Raw genomic sequence first — 20,664 nt, forward strand, 5'->3', positions numbered from 1 at the left:
TTCAAGTGGTTTGAAGTCAAGGTATATCTGAAGCAAAAGTCCATTACATCAAAGCTCCAAAATGTATTTTATTTTTTTTCTTCTTAGATGGTCCCGTTGTGTGCTTAGAGAAAATAAGAATGGTACTAGCATAAAAAACAATCACAAACAGGAGCCACAGAGCTTAGTTTCATCAATAGCTTAACAAATAACTATTAAACATCTCATAATTTAACGTTAACTTGTCGCATATACTTTAAAGGTTTACAGTGCGTTAAAGGGGTTTCAGCACACGCCACTATACACTCCAAGGGCATCAGCCCGAACAATAGTAATTTTATCCCTGGGGAGTAGTAGGAGAAGAGGAGGGAAAAAGAGAGGGATTAGGGAGGAAGGTACAAAAGAAATAAAAAAAAGGGGGGAGAAGGGGCCACAATGCGAAGGAGATGTCACACAGTGCATCAGACACTCCTCCGATCCGGTCCGCCTTCTCAAACGGTATTTCTACAGAAGAACTCAACTGTGTTTTTTCTAAATCAATCACTCTGCATATCCTTGTTGTTCCACAACTGGACCAACATTTCATAAGTGTCCAGTCTAGCTGTCCGCGTATAGTGAAACTTTTCAAGTTGTAATAGCCTCTGCACTCCCTGTCTCGCTGGGATCAGACTTTTTGCGCTTGTCAACATTAGCACTAATAACGTTTTCTTTACCGGATTTTGAATGGGAGATGAAACAACGTCTCTGGGCTCTTTGGTATCTCAAGTTCGAGTATGGTTTGCATCTCGCTCCATACTTCCGACCAGAACCCCTCCAACAAGGGGCAATCCCACCAGATATGTAACATGGAACCCGCTCCCCACACCCTCTCCAGCATCTATCTGATGTGTTAGGATATATCTCTTTCTGATGTGTTAGGATATATCAGTGTTAGGTTTTTTTAAGGGTGTATTGGGTGGGTTTTATTTTTTAGATTAGGGTTTGGGCGGCAAAAGAGCTAACTGCCCTTTTAAGGGCAATGCCCATCCAAATGCCATTTTCAGGGCAATGGGGAGCATAGGTTTTTTTTAGATAGTATTTTATTTGGGGGGTTGGTTGTGTGGGTGGTGGGTTTTACTGTTGGGGGGGTTGGTTGTATTTTTTTTTACAGGTAAAAGAGCTGATTACTTTGGGGCAATGCCCCTCAAAAGTCCCTTTTAAGGGCTATTGGTAGTTTAGTTTAGGCTAGGGTTTTGTTTTTATTTTGAGGGGGAGGCTTTTTTTATTTTATTAGGGCTATTAGATTAGGTATAATTAGTTTAAATATCTGTAATTTGTTTATTATTTTCTGTAATTTAGTGGGGGGGTTTTGTACTTTAGCTAATTTAATTTAGGTAAATGTATTTAATTTAGTTAATTTATTTAATTATAGTGTAGTGTTAGGTGTTATTGTAACCTAGGTTAGGTTTTATTTTACAGGTAAATTTGTATTTATTTTAGCTAGTTAGTTATTAAATAGTTAATAACTATTTAATAACTATTCTACCTAGTTAAAATAAATACAAACTTGCCTGTAAAATAAAAATAAATCCTAAGCTAGTTACAATGTAACTATTAGTTATATTGTAGCTAGTTTAGGGTTCATTTTATAGGTAAGTATTTAGTTTTAAATAGGAATAATTTAGTTAATGATAGGAATATTTATTTCGATTTATTTAAATTATATTTAAGTTAGTGGGTGTTAGGTTTAGGGTTAGACTTAGGTTTAGGGGTTAATAACTTTAATATAGTGGCAGCGACGTTGGGGGCGGCAGATTAGGGGTTAATAAATGTAGGTAGGTGGCGGGGATGTTAGGGACGGCAGATTAGGGGTTAATAATATTTAACTAATGTTTGCGAGGCGGGAGTGCAGCGGTTTAGGGGTTAATATGTTTATTATAATGGCGGCGACGTTGGGGGCGGCAGATTTGGGGTTAATAAGTGTAGGTAGGTGGCGGTGACATTGGGGCGGTAGATTAGGGGTTAATAAATATAATGTAGGTGGCGGCGATGTTGGGGGCAGAAGATTAGGGGTTCATAAATATAATGTAGGTGGCGGCGGTGTCCGGAGCGTCAGATTAGGGGTTAAAATTTTTATTTTAGTGTTTGTGATGCAGGAGGGCCTCGGTTTAGGGGTTAATAGGTAGTTTATGGGTGTTAGTGTACTTTTTAGCACTTTAGTTATGAGTTTTATGGTACGGCGTTGTACCATAAAACTCTTAACTACTGACTTTTAAATGTGTTAGGACTTTTGACGGGGTAGGCTGTACTGCTCACTTTTTGGCCTCCCAGGACAGACTTGTAATATCAGCGCTATGGAAGTCCCATAGAAAAAAGACTTTACAAAGTTTACGTAAGTCGTTTTGCGTTAAGGCCAAAGAAGTGTGCGGTGACCCTAAACCTTCAAGACTCGTAATACCAGCGGGCGTAAAAAAACAGCGTTAGGACCTCTTAACGCTGCTTTTTTACCCTAACGCACAACTCGTAATCTAGCCGTTAGATTTTTCAAATTTTTCGTAGGATTTATTTTTTTTAGTTGTAATTTAGATTTTTAATTTTTTTTTCGTAGTGTTAGGTTTTTTAAATTTGTAATTTAGATATTTTAATTAATAGTTTTTTTTATTTTATTAGAATAGTAAAGTTAGGTTAATTTATATTTTAATGTTAGGTTTATTTTTATTTCACAGGTAAGTTTTTATTTATTTAGAGTTATAATGCAATTTTAATTTAAAGTTAGGGGGTGTTAGGTTTAGGGGTTAATAGTTTAATTTAGTGTTTTGCGGTGTGGGGGGGGCAAGTGGTTTAGGGGATAATAGGTTTATTTAGTAGCGGAGATGTGGGAGGCCAGAGGTTTAGGGGTTAATAACTTTAGTTGCAGTGGCTAGGGGGCGGCAGAATAGGGGTTAATAGCTTTTATTAGTGGTGGCGATGTCGGGGCGGCAGATTAGGGGTTAATAACTTTATTATAGTGGTGGTTATGTCGGGGAGCGCAGAGAATAGGGGTTAATAACTTTATTATAGTGGCGGTGATGTTGGGAGTGGCAGATTAGGGGTTAATAACTTTATTTAGCCTTGGCGATGTTGGGGGCGGCAGATATGGCGTTAATAACTTTATTTATGTGTTGGTGATGTCAGGGCGGCGGATTAGGGGTGTTTAGACTTGGAGTTTATGTTAGGGGGTTTAAATGTAACTTATTTTTCCCCATAGACATCAATGGGGTTACGGCGATCGCCATTCCCCACTTCAGGTGTTTTTTTTTTTCTAACACTCCCTATTGATGTCTATGGAGGAAAGTGTGCATGAGCACGTCAAAGAAGCCCTTGGCTTTTGTGCGGTATGGAGCTTATCGCCACCATATCGCACGCACAAGCAGGATTTTCAGTAACTCGTAATGACAGCGCTATGGGGGGTGAAATAACACAACTTTTGTTGCGTTTGTTTCGCACCCTGTTTAGCGCAAAACTGGTATTCTAGGTGATTTAAATATAAAATTAGCTAATAGCCAATTGTTCAGCCATAAATCAGCTGGGTGGTGTGCCAATTAAAGGGACATGAAACCCAAATTTTTTCTTTCATGATTTAGAAAGAGCATTATAAACAACTTTCTAATTTACTTCTATTATCTAATTTGCTTCATTCTCTTGATATTCTTTGCTGCTGATTGGTAGCTGCACATAGATGCCTCCTGTGATTGGTTCACCCATGCGAATTGCTATTTCTTCATTAAAGTATATCTAAAGAATGAAGCAAATTAGGTAATAGACGTAAATTGGAATGTTGTTTAAAATTGTATTCTCTATCTTAATCTTGAAAGAAAATGTTTGGGTATAGTGTCCCTTTAAGGGCTAGATTACGAGTGGAGCGTTAATTACCACTCCCTCCTGCACTCTAACTCTGCTAGACCTCTGCTCTTTGCGTACATCGGACAGCGCTAATTACAAGTTGAAAGTAAAAGTTTTTCACTCCCGCGTTAACCTGATGCGCGCAAAGAGAAGAACTTAGAATATTGCGACCGTGTTAACGTACTCCCACATAGACTTCAATTGAGAGAGAAAAGTGGGGAAAAAACACCACAATCCACCAACTAACATTTAAACCCCAGCTATCCCCCCTAACCTAACAGCCCCTAGGTTACCCAAAAATAACTAAACATATCTGAAAAAAATAAAAAACCTACCATTTAAAAAAAAAAAAAAATTCTAAACCCCCCCAGTAATGCCTATTATAATACTCAAGCCCCACTTAAAAAAAAACAACTCTAAAATAAAAAAACTTATACTAACACTAAACTCTAGTTTAGCAATAGCCATTAAAAGGGCTTTTTTTGTAGGGCATTGCCCTAAAATGAGTAAGCTCTTTTTAAAACAAAACAAAAAAAAAAGCATTACAACATTCCAGAAGTAATCCCCCGTAAAAAAAAAACCTACTCTAAAAATTGCACTGACAAGGGCATTTGGCTGGGCATTGCCCTTAGAAGGGCATTTAGCTATTTTGCTGCTTAAAAAATTAAAAAACAAAACAAAAAAAACAAGCCCTATTCTTTAAAAAAAATCCCACCCGGGGGGGCGGAGCCGGCCGAGAAAGAGCATGGCCGCATAAATCTGAAGCTCCGATTCTGTCCACTGAAAGCTACAAGATAAGGGGAGAAAAACGTTATAAAATGCTAAGACTCAAAGCATATCACTAAAACTAACATCTGAGGAGAGATTGGAGAGCAGTGGGTGCCGATTAGAACTACCGGGGGAGCAGGAATTAGATGAGCCCGCATCAGAGGCCTGGTGCAGAGGAACGGAACCACATACGCAGCTCCTAACTGGGGTCCCACCAACCTAACAGCCATCCTCTGTGCTCGAATGAAACCGGACATCGACAGGCCATGGCACCATTAAGAGCCAGAATTCGCTAACGGATCACGCAGCGTGAGTGACCGTATCACTACTACGGACTGCTAGGCCTACCATACGCAGAGAAGGAGACGGTGCACAGATTCAAGTCACCCAAGACCCGGAGCGGTAACTACCTGATCCGCTGTGTACAAGGTTAGTGTGCCTAAGGGCTTAATAGGGGGCCAGTGGAAAACGAACACTTAAACCAACACTTAAACCAAGCTGGGGCCAAGACACAAAGGGGAATACAGCAACAGAGCTACTTTTTATAAAATAAAAGGATTGGCTGATAAAGACTTTCTATCGACTGTTGCTACATAACAGCCACTAAGTGCCTTCATATCAACAGTTAAAATAAGGGGAATACACACTTGGGCTCACAGAAAGAGCTCTCCAGATAATCAGTTTTGACCGCCACACATTATCTAGCTATGGCAGCCAGAAAACAAAAACCCGATAAAATACAGAAACAAACTGCCTCAGGCGGCGGGAAACTAAACTCCTTCTTTAAAACATTTGAGAGTGGGTCCCAGGCTATAATTGAAGCCTCACAGACAGATAGCATGGACTCTACAGACTACCCCGCAGACCCAACCCCCATCACCAGAGCAGATTTGCGCTCACTGCCCACGAAAGAGGACCTGAACTCTTTTATGACCCAAGTCAGCAAACTTATAAAGGATGGCTTGGCAGATGTTAAAAAAGACATAAACGCCCTAGGCCACAGGGTTCTCCATCTGGAAGAACAGGCAGACGAAAGTGCTAAAACTTCTGACGACATGGCCATAACCCTACAACAGCAGAACTCCACTATATTACAGCTTCAATCCCAAGTAGAAGACCTAGATAATAGGGGGAGACGACAGAATTTGAGAATCAGGGGAGTACCTGAGCAAATATTACCGCCACAGATACCGTCCTACTTACAAAATTTATTTAAGTTCCTGCTGGGACCAGAAAGAGAAGATACCATACTCTTAGACAGAGCGCATCGCGCTCTCAGAGCCAGACCATCGCCATCAGCACCACCTAGGGACATAATCCTTTGCTGCCACAAATTTACAGACAAAGAAGCAATCCTAATGGCAGCAAGAAAGAAATCCCCCATTAGGTTTGGCGAAGACTCCCTCCAGATTTTTGCAGACCTCAGTCCCCTCACCCTTGCAAAAAGGAAAGAGGCAAGATATCTGACATTACATCTGACAGACCTGGATATCCCATACAGATGGGGTTTCCCATTCTCCATCAGAGTCGTCAAAAATGATAAGACTTTTATATATAAAGACCCAGAAGACCTGGAATCATTCTGTCTACAACTAGGCATCCCACAACCCTCTCTGCCTTCTATTAAAGATTTAATGGTAGACAAACCGACACAAAGGAAGCTCGCAAACAACAACCAACAATCCGAATGGTCTACTATGCCCAAAAAGAAAAGAAACACTACCCCAACCTCATCACAGGCTAGAGACACAGACATTGAACCACCTTGAAGAAGGTTGCATGGCACAATTTTGGGACATTAAATTACCAGAGACTGCAACGGGTTATAAACCCGAATCTCTTGTCGAATTAGATTGCATCATGGACACAGTCAATGCTGAACCCCCTTAGAGGGCCCTCTTGTTTAGAGTCCCCCTACCTCTCTCCACTCCTCCCTCTTTTATACTATCTTAATCTCCCCCTCCCTATCTTGATACATTAACCACTCAAGTAGCTGTACATGTGGACAGGCATGTATGCTGCCTCACACCCCCGCCAGTAACTAGATTCTATTCCTTGCTTACTCTATTATCCGCTGGGAATACACGTTTCTCTTCTCCCCTCCCTTCCCTTCCTAAGACTCACCTCTAGAAGGATGCGAAAGCATCATACAGTTTATTGTTTGAAAAGTTATTGTTGTACGTTTATTGCTTTGTTGTTATGTTTATACCTGTTATTTATCTATTGCAGCTCAGAAACCAATGCTCCTTTTATTACTCTAGCAGCCACCAGCCCTGGAAGGCAGAAACCGGACTACCCTACTAACGCTCTTTACTTAGCATGCTCCCTCCCTTTAGACAGGAAATTCCAACTCCGACCATCGACTGGACTAAGGAGGGTAAGACTACAGCAAATTCTAACTAAACACACATACAAATGGCTACCCCCGTAATAAATATAATATCACAGAACACAAAGGGTCTTAATTCACCCACAAAGAGAGCGATAGCCTTACGAAGTTTAGCTAGCCAAAAAAATTCAATTGTTTTCTTACAGGAAACACACTTTGTTAGAGATAAGGAACCTAAATTTTGTTCGAAAGATTACACACTGGGGTACTATAGCTCAGGAGTAGTTAAAAAAAATGGTGTATGCACGCTATTGCACAAGAACCTCCAATTCCAACTCCAGAGAAAGGTGACAGACACAGAAGGCAGAATACTCATTCTAATAGGTCTCCTGTTTCATAGACCGGTGACTTTAGTCAACGTATATGCCCCCAACAGCAGAAGAGCCCAATTCTTCCAATCCCTACAAAACCTAATCACTGAACACAAAATAGGTACACTTATACTAGGGGGAGACCTTAATGTCACACTAGACCCTTCCCTGGACTCTTCCTCTAACAGACCTAACGCCCAAACAAGACCCCCTAACTCTGTATTTAAATGCCTCGCATATTTAGGCCTACTAGACACATGGAGGATAAGGCACCCAACCCAACGAAATTACACCTTCTACTCATACCCCTGGGCAGCATATACCAGAATAGACTATATCCTGTTAGATAGAAATCATTTCTCCTTGCTGCGGGATTCAGATATCCAACCGACCTCTTGGTCGGACCATTCACGGGTGTGTACACAATTACAATGGCCAAACCACCCCATAACACCATTTATCTGGAGAATGGATGAATCTCTGTTACACCAACCACACACCACCGATGAGATAGCGAAATCCATAAAAGAATACTTCCTATTAAATACATCATCAAATATTTCACCACACACAGTGTGGGAGGCCCATAAAGCGGTGATCAGAGGGGAGTGCATTAAACATACAGCCCACAGAAAGAAGACTTATAATCAAACAATGGACAGACTGACCACACAACTAAACCACTTGGAACTGACACATAAAAACTCACCGACAGACAACACCCTCCTCCTACAAATAACTGAGACTAGACAAGAACTTAATAAGATTTTAACGAAGGAAGCACAGAGAAGGGCAATTATGCTTAGAAAACTCTATTTCTTCGAAGGCAATAGAGCCGGCTCGCTGTTAGCCAGAGCGTTAAAAGCCCAAGCATTAAAATCACAAATACATAAATTAACCACCCCAGAAAACACAGACATCATAGATAGTGAGGGAATTGCTAATCACTTTAGGGATTACTATTCCAGACTATATAATTTAGAACGGAATGAAACACCCGAACACCAAGAGGGTTTGCGGAATTACATAAAAGAAGCCAACCTTCCCAAGTTACAGCCAGATCAGCGGGCAACATTAGACAACCCCATCAGCCTATCAGAGATTCTTATAGCTATAAAAGACCTGCCATCAGGCAAAAGCCCAGGCCCAGATGGTTTCACTAACGCCTATTATAAATCATTTAAGGAAGTTCTGGCCCCACACTTACTTAAGCTTTTCCACACACTGGAGGAAGAGGGTTCACTCACCCAAGAGATGCTGACAGCCCATATCTCGGTCATACCCAAACCCCAAAAAAACCTCTCCGACCCCAGCAGCTACAGACCAATATCCTTATTGAATACGGACATTAAAATCCTGGGAAAAATCTTGGCCAAAAGAATCAACTCCGTATTACAGACCCTAGTTCATACTGATCAGGTGGGATTTGTCCCAGGGAGGGAGGCACGGGATAACACCATTAGAGCGATAACTCTCATTTCCTACGTTAAACATAATAAAATACCAGCTGCCCTCCTGACTACCGACGCGGAGAAGGCGTTCGATCGGATAAGTTGGGGGTTCTTAAGAGAAACTTTAAAAGCAATGGGGTTCGGCCCACCCACAATCACGCGCATTTTTAGCCTCTATATGAATCCCACAGCAAAGGTCAAGGCAAATGGGATGTTATCTAATCACTTTAGAATACAGAATGGTACACGACAGGGATGCCCATTGTCACCAATACTCTTTATCCTCACTATGGAAGTCTTCGCGGCTCACATTAGACAAAATCAAAAGGTGAAAGGTATTGAGATAGGCCCACACGACTTTAAGATAGCATTATATGCTGACGACGTTTTATTTACAGTCACAGATCCACTTCACACCATACCCATAATTTTAGACGAGATAAACACTTTTGGCCAGTTCTCGAATTTCTCAGTAAACACCCAGAAATCGGAAATTCTAAATATCTCCATGACACCGTCAGACTTCCGAACACTATCGAACATATGCCCAATGATACCCAGAAACAAATCAATCAAATACCTAGGAATTTATCTAACCCCTACCCTCCCACTGTTATTTACTGAGAACTACACTAAACTTCTAAATGCAACAAGACATGACCTACACACCTGGGCCCTAAAACCCATCTCTTGGTGGGGACGTACCCAATGCATCAAAATGACCACACTGCCTAGAATCTTATATATTCTCCAAGCAGCCCCCATACCCCTCCCGAAGTGGTTCCTTTCCCAACTTCAAAGGCAGATCAATTAATTTATTTGGGGAAAAACTAAACCCAGGATCAACAGGGACTCCATGTACAGGGCGACAATACACGGGGGATTGGGAGTACCCAACTTAACAACATATTACAATGCTATAACATTGCAAAGAATACTGGATTGGCATAGGGCAGGAGACACGAAGGCGTGGGTGTCTCTAGACTCGCACATACTCAGAGTCCCATCGGTAGGCGCACTATGCTGGGTCCCGAGATCCCTCAGACCGCCCCAATGTAGCGCACTGGCGATACATAAACATGTGTTTGACACTTGGGAAACCATCAAGATCCAGCGACCACACATCACGGGAACCCGCTCACCCCTTTTTCCCATTCCTATGAACGCTGAGATGATAGGTGGTTTAGATAGCGGTCTCCAGAGGTTGGGGGAGTGGGGGTATACATTGCCACTAAAAGAGTTTACACGAGCAGGGAAACTGGCAGATAGAGAGGACCTGAAACTAGTGGCAGGCGGGAGATATTCCACCTGGTTGAAACACTCTCAACTTGCCCATTTTATACACACATCCCCGTTTCAAGCAGACTACCTCAGGGTGTTGACACCATTCGAAAACTTATGCACAAGTAAGGATACACTACGACACACACTATCCCTCTCTAGACGGACCCTTCAGTCAGAACACACACACACACTCCCCACATATACAACGAGGTGGCAGGAAGAGCTGGGCATAGTCCTAACAGGAGAGGACTGGTCCTGGATTTTTCGTAATACAAGGAGGTCTTCGGGATCCCCTCAATTCCTTGAACTAAACTTCAAGGTTATGATGAGGTGGTACCTGACTCCCTCTCGAATCCACTCAATTTACCCAGGAGCAAACAGTAATTGTTGGAGGGGATGTACATCAAAAGGACATTACCTTCACATGTGGTGGGAGTGCGAGAGGATTAAGCCTTTTTGGCATAAGATTGAATCCTTTTATCGACAGCTATTGACGGACGAGTTTACACTGACCCCAAGCACGGCCCTACTTAATGACCTCCCTCCATTCCCCTGCCAACTAAGGCTTAGACTATTACAAATGGGAATTAATGGTGCCAAAATCCTTATAGCTCGGCACTGGAAAACACAACACACACCAACACATGAGGAATGGGTTAATAGAGTTACAGACATCCTGACACTGGAAGAATATGTTTATTTTAAGAAGAAGAAACTGAACCTTTTCGCTGACATCAAATTTTTATGGGAGGACCTGTTAACTAGACAAAAGACTGACCCTCCTACCATGACGTAGAATCTACCTTTCCCCAACGCCCACTTCCATAATCTCCCTCATACCCTATATAGTCTGTTCTACAATGGCTGGCTTGCTGTAGTAGATCCCTTTGTTGCTACTTCGTCAACGGAGATGGCACTGACGCATTAGTTAAGGTTTCTTGCCTCAGGGTATGGTGTTCTGCAATAAAACTTATTATTTCTTTTCTATCAACTTTCAAAAGTTCCTTTCCTTTTTCCTTTTTTCTCTTCTCTCTCTTTCTTTCTCTCTCCTCTTTCTGCTCTCTTCTTTATTTCCTCTCATTAGACACATATGAAGAAGTCATCTATTTGCAGTAGATAAGAGACATAGAGATATCACATACTCTGTACAAGTAAAGTTTTCATATTTGTCAAAAAAAAAAAAAATCCCACCCAATAAAATCCTACCACTAAACCCCAAAGATTGTACTCACCAAAGAAGAATCACGTGGCATCAGCGCTCCATCTTCATTCTGGCGGAGGTCCATCCTCGTCCTGCCATTGGTCCATCTTCATCCCGGCAGCAGTCTTCTATCTTCATCTCGGTGGTAGTCTTCTATCTTCATCCATCTTCTTATCTTCGGATCTTCTGTTGCCAAAGTCTTCTTCATGCGGTCACCCGTTGTATTGATCTAGGCCAATTTTAGTATATTTCATGCTACCATTTCACCGCCAAATGCGATCAAATAAAAAGAAATTCTCACTGAAATTATTTACAAACAGCTTGTGCATAGGAATAAGGTTTAATTTTTTTATTTTTGATAATTTGGTTTATTATTTTAAGTAATGTCAGAATTTTTTATTTTTTGTAATCTTAGATTAATTTAAACTTAGTTTTTTTATTTTTAAGTAATGTTAGCTTTTTTATTTTAATTGTTTGTAATTTAGTATTTTTTAATTTTGGTAATTGGGGTTAATTTAGGAGGTGTTAGGTTAGGGGGTGTTAGGTTAGGGGGCTGAATAATATAATTAGTTATTTGCGTTGTGTGGGTTTGGCGGATTAGGGGTCAATAGGTTAATTAAGTTTATTGCGTTGGTGGGGGATGGCGGTTTAAGGGTTAATAGGTTACTTAGATGTGGGGGTTGGCGGATTAGGGGTTAATATAGTTTATTAGTTATTGCGGTGGGGGGATGATGCTTGACAGGTAGACAGATATTGCGCATGCGTTGGGTGTTAGTCATTTTTAGGAGGTAGATAGATATTGGGCATGCGTTAGTTACTATTTTCAGAGGGGTTACGGTGCTCACATACTAAGTGCAAGTCTTGCTGCGCCTGCCCATGTGTGTAGCAAGGTGAAAATAGAGTAAAATTTCACAATTTTCGCCACGTAAATCCTTGCGCTTAATATGTGATACCGATTTGCAACACGGTTCTATGTTAGCTTATGGGAATAAAAATTATGGGCGACTGGTGAAATCTACGCACAGCATTAATATGCGGCGCTGTATATGTGATACCAAAACCACGTAAAAAAAGGATTTTGCGGGCGATGCCGCATATGTAATCTTGCCCTATATATCTTTTTTTATGAACTAAGAATATTTCACTGATTAGATTATAATCACATTGAGACATCGATTGATTCACAAACCATATATATCTATATATGAACTAAGAACCTCCAACCTCATAACACTATTCTGCCTATATATAATTTGATATATTCACACACCCCTAAAGCCATTGAGACATCCCACTTATACTCTTGGGACCAACACACCCACATATCCGCTTTTTAGATGAAAAAATAGAAAACTACCTTAGCTTTTTTTAGCACCCGTTCAAATCCTTTCTTTTGATTAGTTAGTTGAAAGTCAGAGACTGTCTACTTAAAGAGATACTAAACCCAAATGTTTTCTTTCATGGTTCAGATAGAGCATGCAATTTTAAGCAACTTTCTAATTTACTCCTATTATCAATTTTTCTTTGTTCTCTTGCTATCTTTATTTGAAAAAGCAGGCATCTAAGCTAAGAAGTCGGTTCTTTTTTTGTTCAGCGCCCTGGTTATTGCTTGCAGAATACATTTATCCACCAATCAATAAGCGCAACCAAGGAGCTGAACCAAAAATGAAATAAATAAAATAAAGATAGCAACATTTGGGTTTAGTGTCCCTTTAATCTGTACCTAGTGGCACTTATAATTCAGTTCTGACAGTAAGTACCAAACCCTTGTAGAAAGATTGTAGTCCATGTAATTAGCTTTAAAGTATTTTTTCATACAAACGTGTTAGGATTGAAATAAAAAAAAAAAAAACAACTACATTCAAGAAACTTAAAAAGTGTGTGTACTGACCAGACAAAATTGACGCCACCGCTGCAATAATAAAGGAAACAATAACTCCAGGTCCTGCCATTTCTTTAGCTACTAGTCCAGATACTACATACATTCCCGTTCCAACACAGCTTCCCACTCCGAGTGATACCAGATCCACTGTGGTAAGTACCCGGGCAAGCTTGGTTCCATGTGCAGTCGTTCCACCAGTCCCCTCCAACATTGACTCCACAGGTTTCGTGCGTAAAATCCTTGCATTAATCGCATGCAATGTTGCGCCCCATGGAATCCTTCTTGGGTCCAAATATGATAAAACACCACTCATGATTGCACTTTTGTCTTGATAAATCAGGGAGAAAACGCTAGGAGCACACAACACAGCTCACCACAGGCTCTTTAGCATTCGGCTTCAGTTCTGCTTCAGCTGTAAATGGCTGGTAAACCACATGATAAAACATAGATTTGTCCTCGGAGATCTGGATATTTAATCATCTGTGAATGAGAGAGATATAGGGGGAAGAGAGAAAGAGAGATGGGAGGGAGGAGATAGTGGTAGCAACAGAAAGAAAAGAGAAAGAGAGAGAGTAATATTTTATTAGACCAGTGTATTGCTGTATGTTGTGCACATCATTATAGGCTTTACAGGCAAGAAGAACCAAGGTGAACGTTTCTTTGGGGGTTTTTAAAAAAAAAAACAATAAAGATTTTCTATTCATATTCTTTCACTTCTTATTGAAATTGATATATATATATAATAAAATGAAACTAAATATATTTGTATAAGCCAGAAAAAGTCTAAACCTACTCAAAACAAAATTCCTAATCTTTTTATATATGATTTTATAAGGATAAGGCCAGTAACCAAATTTAAGAAAATGAACTAATCTCATATTAATCCATAATTCTATATTAACCAACATGAAATGGGTAATTATTTATGAGTGTGTCACACATATATATATATATATATATATATATATATATATATATATATATATATATATATATATATATATATATATATATAAACAGATCCCCAAGGAAGCATAAGCACAGTCTTACAATGTGTTTCAGCTGCCAGGGTGCACTTTACGAATAAATCCAAACTCCCATCAGAAAAAGGCACTCGCTTGTCTTCAGAAAATATAACATTTTCACCGAATCTTTTTATTGATGAATTGAAATAAATGTTATATTTTATGAAGACCAGCGAGTGCCTTTTTCTAATGGGAGTTTACATATATATATACACCAACACAGAATTAAATACAGTGATTACAAAGAGATATGATGAGAATGGACAAGAAATATATAATGAGAATAGCAACATCTCTATTTTTGCAGATGATTCAAAGTTGTGTAAGGCCATTAGGTCAGGGCAAGAGGCAATTGATTTAAAAGTGTATTTATAAAAATTAGAACAATGTGCAGGTAAATGGGACTAGACTTAACAAAACAGAGCAGGAAAGAGATTTGGGAGTACTTATAGATATCAAGCTAAAGGTGGGTGCACAATGCAGGACAGCGGCTTCTAATGTATGGAGTAAAGTTCTGGAAACTTCTCTAAAAAAGACATTGCAGACTTAAAACAAATTCAGAGAAGGGCCACAAATCTAATAAGGGGAATGAAGATTTTAAGCTATGAGGAGAGGTTAGCCAACTGGGTCTGTTTGCTCTAGAAATAAGGGGCTTGAGAGGTAGCGTGATTACTTTATATAAATATTAATATAAATATATTAATATAAATATTATATTAAATATAATTTAAGGCCCATATACAGAGATGGTGGAAGCTCTGTTTATTCCAAGAAATTTTTTGTGACCAGGCGTGGAACTCATTACCTAAGGAGGTAGTAAATGCCAATACTTTAGATACATTACAAAATGGTTTAGATACATTTTTCACTAGAAACAGAATTCAGGGATATGATTGCTGGTGTTAAATTGGTCACCTTTTAATTGGGATTAATTTAAGATCAACTGAAGCTTTTATTGTAGATACATTAAGATTTGTATAGGTTGAACTCAATAGACTTCTGTCTTTTTTCAACCTCATCTACTGTTATTATGTTACAGAGACTGAGTTTCATTTAAAATGCTTCAGCTTGGGAGCCCTTGTGGTGTAGGTGCAAACCTGCAACAGCAAGTCAAGAAGCAGCAGTCTTAAAGGGACATTATACACTCATTTTTTCTTTGCATAAATGTTTTGCAGATGATCCATTTATATAGCCCATACAGTTTAAAAAAAAAAAAAGTAAAGTTTTGATTATTTTTAAAGAACATTGCTCTGATTTTCAGACTCCGAACCAAGCCCCAAAGTTTTAGGAGAATACTGAGGTATACCTCCTCCAGCTTGCTCCTGTTTGTGTAAAGAGTATTTTCATATGTAGGGGTAGGGGTAGGGGGTGTCTGTTATTTCTCACTTAAAGTGGGTGTTCTAGCTACCTTTTTAACAGAGCTAAACTGGGAGCTTATAAGTAAGTTTTTAAACGGTTTTATACTGGATTTTTATATCAGTATCTGTGCATTTTATTCTTTATAATTGTGTCTGTTACATGCTGTTATATGGAAATTGGTGTATACTGTCCCTTTAAGAAAGCTTCTTCCCAGCCACTACTGGAGTTAATCATCCCTGACAAATGAATCCAAGAGGATTTGACAAGCCATCCGTCTGCAGTTTAGATGAAGCCCAATAGGTTGCAAAGGATGAAATGAGGAGTGAGAGGATGGGATTGTGGAGAACAATATAAAATGGATGGAATGATTGCAGGTTGTCAACTCTGTTCTATAACAAAAACAAAATAATGCAACTTTGGAAGTATACACAGTGCTAATGGTGGTCATCTGTCTTCATCATATTTTATTACATCTCCTCACATTGTGCAGAACAAGGAGGTCCAACTGAAATACATTTCAAAATTGAGCCCTCCCTCCACAATCCTGATTGGTTAATTGCATAGCTAACCAGGGCTGTTTAAAAAAATAGAATACATAGGTTGTGACATTTGATTTTCACCCACCATTTGCCTTATTTGGAGGAGCCAAAATGAGGTTAAGTCTACAGATTACAATTAGGGAAAAGTATGTAGCAGGGTTAGCATTGAGCAGTAAGTAGGGTGCATTTCACATACTGAGGATTAGAAAACCCACAATATTCAGAGCTAAATTACTGAAAAGGGGAAATAATAAATTAAAGTATATTGCAAAGCTTTTTCATTACATATAACTAAACTTTTTATATAAAACCTCAATGTGTTTACTGTTAATTGGTGATATATACTACACATGTAAATCACAAAATAACTATTTCCCTTTATCACTTCCCTAAGTGTGCCTTGGCTATGAGGGTAAGCCTTTATTTTCACCCTTGGGTGATAGGGGTCATAGTACTTGTGTTTAGGAGGGTCTTATAGGAGGTCATAATGGGAGGAATGTTGATTGAGGCTTTGAGCAAGGGGATTCACATGGGGGAGTAATGGATTTTTTATGTGTAAACGCACACTCCCTAGAGAAATCGAAAGTCATATTTCACAACCTAGGTATGATGCAGAATGCTACATATTGCCTGAAACAGTTTTATTACATAAAATGAGTTTGCTTAGAGCAAAAGGCAAAGTCATTTTAGCTAGACCTAATTTGCCAAAATGAAGGGAGGTAAGATAAATGTGCTCACCTAGGTTTTCAAGTTGTTTTGCAAATCAATTACTTTTTAAAACATTTATTTAGTATGTAGTTTTTGTTGTTGCAATTAGTTAATTTTGCCTATATAAAACAAATTAACATACTGTCCCTTTAAAAGGGACAGTCAACTCCAAAAATGTTGTTTAAAAAGATAATTCCTTTATTACCCATTCCCCAGTTTTGAACATTGAATACTTTTTACCTCTGTGATTATCTTGTATCTAAGCCTCTTTTGACAGCCCCTGATTATTTTGCAATTAGTCTCAACCACAACTCCCGGGAGAGAACACAATGTTATCTATATGGCCCACATGAACTAGTAGTCGCCTGTTGTGAAAAACAAATAACAAAGCATGTGATAAGAAGCTATCTGTAGTAGCCTAGAAACAGGCAGCAATTTTGAGGTTTAAAGGTTATAAAGTATATTGATATAACAATGTTGGTTGTGCAAAGCTGGGGAATGGGTAGTAAAAGCATTATCTATCTTTTTAAACAATAACAATTTTGGTGTTGATTGTCCCTTTAAAGTTAGTGCCTGTCTTGGAACTGCTTAAAGGGACAGTCTAGGCCAAAATAAACTTTCATGATTCAGATAGGGCATGTCATTTTAAACAATTTTCCAATTTACTTTTATCACCAATTTTGCTTTGTTCTCTTGATATTCTTAGTTGAAAGCTTAACCTAGGAGGTTCATATGCTAATTTCTTAGACCTTGAAGCCCACCTCTTTCAGATTGCATTTTAACAGTTTTTCACCACTAGAGGGTGTTAGTTCACGTATTTCATATAGATAACACTGTGCTCGTGCACGAGAAGTTATCTGGGAGCAGACACCGATTGGATAGACTGCAAGTCTGTCAAAAGAACTGAAAAAAGGGGCAGTTTGCAGAGGCTTAGATACAAGATAACCACAGAGGTTAAAAGTATATTATTACAACTGTGTTGGTTATGCAAAACTGGGGAATGGGTAATAAAGGGATTATCTATCTTTTAAAACAATAAAAATTCTGGTGTAGACTGTCACTTTAAAGATATAAGGTGAAGTGATAAAAAGGGTTACGAGTTCCTCATTGACAAGTTACAAGAAAATATAACTGGTTTACTGTATTGATGTTAAAATGCATTTTAGCACTTCCTATACAAATTATAGGGAATTTCTCTTTCATTGCTTTCCGTACCAGGTGTTTTTGTTGCTTGTTAGTCAGTTTTGCTATCAGCTGGGCTGCCAGTATCAGTGACAGGATTGAGTTCCTGCCCTGTGTCTGGAGGGACCTGTGAGGATTCATCAGTCTTTAGTGTCTCCAGCTCATTTATCCCCATCCCTCCCATCACACCTGATGCTCGTTTATCTGATCTCCACTCATTTTATTTATAACTCTCTTTTGTTCATTGCTTTCAGTCTTTATCTCCTGCTATTCTGCATGTCCCTCCTCACTGTTGTCTGTCCCCTGAACACCTGCTGTTTGTCCCTCCCCTCCCCTCTGGTTGTGCCTGTCATCGTTTGTCACTCTCTCTAATTTCTGTTTCCTCCCTTTATCCTTAGTTTGTTTGTTTTTTTACCTTTTTTCCCTGCTCTTTTTTGTATACATATATTTTTCAAAAAGCTGTTATCAACAGAGGTACAAAACCACAGGACAGGAACAAAAGCTTTCACAGTTGAAAGATAAAAAGTTAGGAATAACCTAAATTCAAATGATAGAAAAATAAATGATAAAACAATTAATTGATATATCTAATTCTAGAACAGATTCAATTAATTTGGTTCATACGCTATTTCTGCAACTCCAATTACATCTGGTCTAGTGAATTTAGATGCCAGACACTGCTTCACGTATTCAGAAAGAATGCACAAAAAACAGCTACGCGACATTACCGGTATATAATCCGATCCCCACTTGTTGTAAATAGATATTTCAAGACTTTCCCTCCAAACATTACTTAAAGGGACCTAAAATTGTTATTGTTTAAAAAGATAGATAATACTTTTACTACCCATTCCCAAGCTTTGCACAACCAATATTGATATATTCAAATAAAGGAAAACACAATATCTAACCTATCAAACCCCCTTATGCGTAAGCAACTTAAAAAAGGAAAGCCTCTACAACTTTCCAAAAAGAAAATGCATATAATACATCAAAAGTGCGCTAAGAAAGCAACAGCATCAACCAGAATGAAAATATAAAATAATTTATTTATAAACAATTTGAAGAAACTGGGGAATGGGTAATAAAGGGATTATCTATCTTTTAAAACAATAACAATTATATTGTAGACTGTCCCTTTAATACCTTAACATCTAAACACAGAAATATTTTTTTTAAAAAAAGGGCTAGTACCACATATGGAATCAGGGCTATTAAGCAGGACTCTTACTTCACCAAAAAAAATGATTGCATATATTTTAATGCCGCTCAAGTTAAACCAATAGCGCTCTTATTCTTGTGCTCCTACTAAAAGTTGAACTAAAAAGGTAGTGCTCAAGGAAAGCCTCAGGCGCGCAAACATCTGGAGCTCGGATATTGCTATCACTTCATAGACTTTACTTCAAGTCGCCATAACTTTTTTAAGGCTGTTATGTATTGTGCTTGAGCGCAACACATAACTCTTAATTTGTAATATAAGTGATGTTTAGCACGGCTGCAGTTTCCATTAAACGTAAAGGGCACTCTTAAAACGATGTCTCTCTGGTATTTCTTTTTCACCCTGGCCTTCTAATAATAGATTGTTCGCTATTCATAGCACGGGCCCACAATATTGATGGCACTACACTTGTAATCTGGGCCATTTTTAGCAAAAAGATATTACCAAAATAAAGAAAAATGTCACGCTATAGAATAGAAATGGAAAGGTTTTTTTTTTTATTGACAATTGGTTGGTGGGGGGGGAGGGGAAGGGGGGACCTTTATATTACATAAAATAAAATAAAATTGTAAACATGAAAAAAAAAACAAAAAAAAAAACAACATAAAAACGAGATACGGGGCAAATAGCTGCCAGTACTTAAGATGGCGGGATCTAGTGAGGGTTAGAGTACTGTTTGGGAGGGGGATCAGGGAAGTGTGTGGGTAAGGAAGGTTACCTACAACCCAGAAGTGTCAAAAAATAAATATCATCTCTACACTGCATACTGACAAACTCTCTGCCAGTACCTAAGATGGTCTTGAGGAAGGGTTGAATGCTGTCTGGGAAGGATCAGGTAAGGATCAGGCGGTGAGAGTTGTCAGGTTGGAGGGTAATCTCTTCATTGCAGCTAAACTCAACCTTACAAGCTATCTTATTAGCCCCTTCACTACGAGTATTTCTGAAGTGTGTTGCGCAGCTGCAATTAGCGGCCTTTTATTAAAAAAACAAAACAATGGCAAAGTCATGCATGTCTGATATTTCTGAACAAAGGGTATCCCAGAGAAGCCTTTACAACCATTTTTGTTATAACTGCATATGCAGTATGTAAATAATGTCAGTGAGAACCCCACAGTTTGTAAAAAAGTTGACAAACTTTTTAATTAGATCGCATTATGTGTCATGAATTATATCAAAATGTGTCTAGATCAATACCTTGGTTTGTCTAATAAAAAATATATAGTTTTGATAGGTAAATAAAAATAACTATGGCTCAATTTCTCATTAAATGGAGTGATAGCAAAAATGCTAAAATTTCTCTGGTCTTCTGTGCAAGTTTGTCTCTGAAATTCCCAGTCCTTAAGGGATTAAATGAACCTCCATTGGCTCTCTCCCCATCTCCCCTTGCCCATCCAGACAATATTAACACCTACACAGATGACATTTATCTAGCTACGTGTCACTCCTCAGGGATAGTGTCTGTAGAACAGCTCCTTCAAGATATATCTCTTATTGATTTCTTGAAAC

At 38.9% G+C, this 20,664-nt stretch overlaps 1 protein-coding gene across 1 annotated transcript in view; it reads right to left on the reverse strand.

Annotated features, from left to right (window-relative positions):
* Positions 1-13,461, reverse strand: part of SLC7A14 (solute carrier family 7 member 14) — a 137,480-nt gene extending 124,019 nt beyond the window's left edge. The window contains 1 exon segment of the mRNA XM_053709033.1: positions 13,136-13,461. Within this exon segment, the coding sequence (XP_053565008.1) occupies positions 13,136-13,439 (304 nt within the window). The 5' untranslated portion in view covers positions 13,440-13,461.
* Positions 13,462-20,664: the final 7,203 nt, after the last annotated feature.

Source organism: Bombina bombina, chromosome 4 (genome assembly GCF_027579735.1).
Source record: "Bombina bombina isolate aBomBom1 chromosome 4, aBomBom1.pri, whole genome shotgun sequence".
NCBI lineage: Eukaryota > Metazoa > Chordata > Amphibia > Anura > Bombinatoridae > Bombina > Bombina bombina.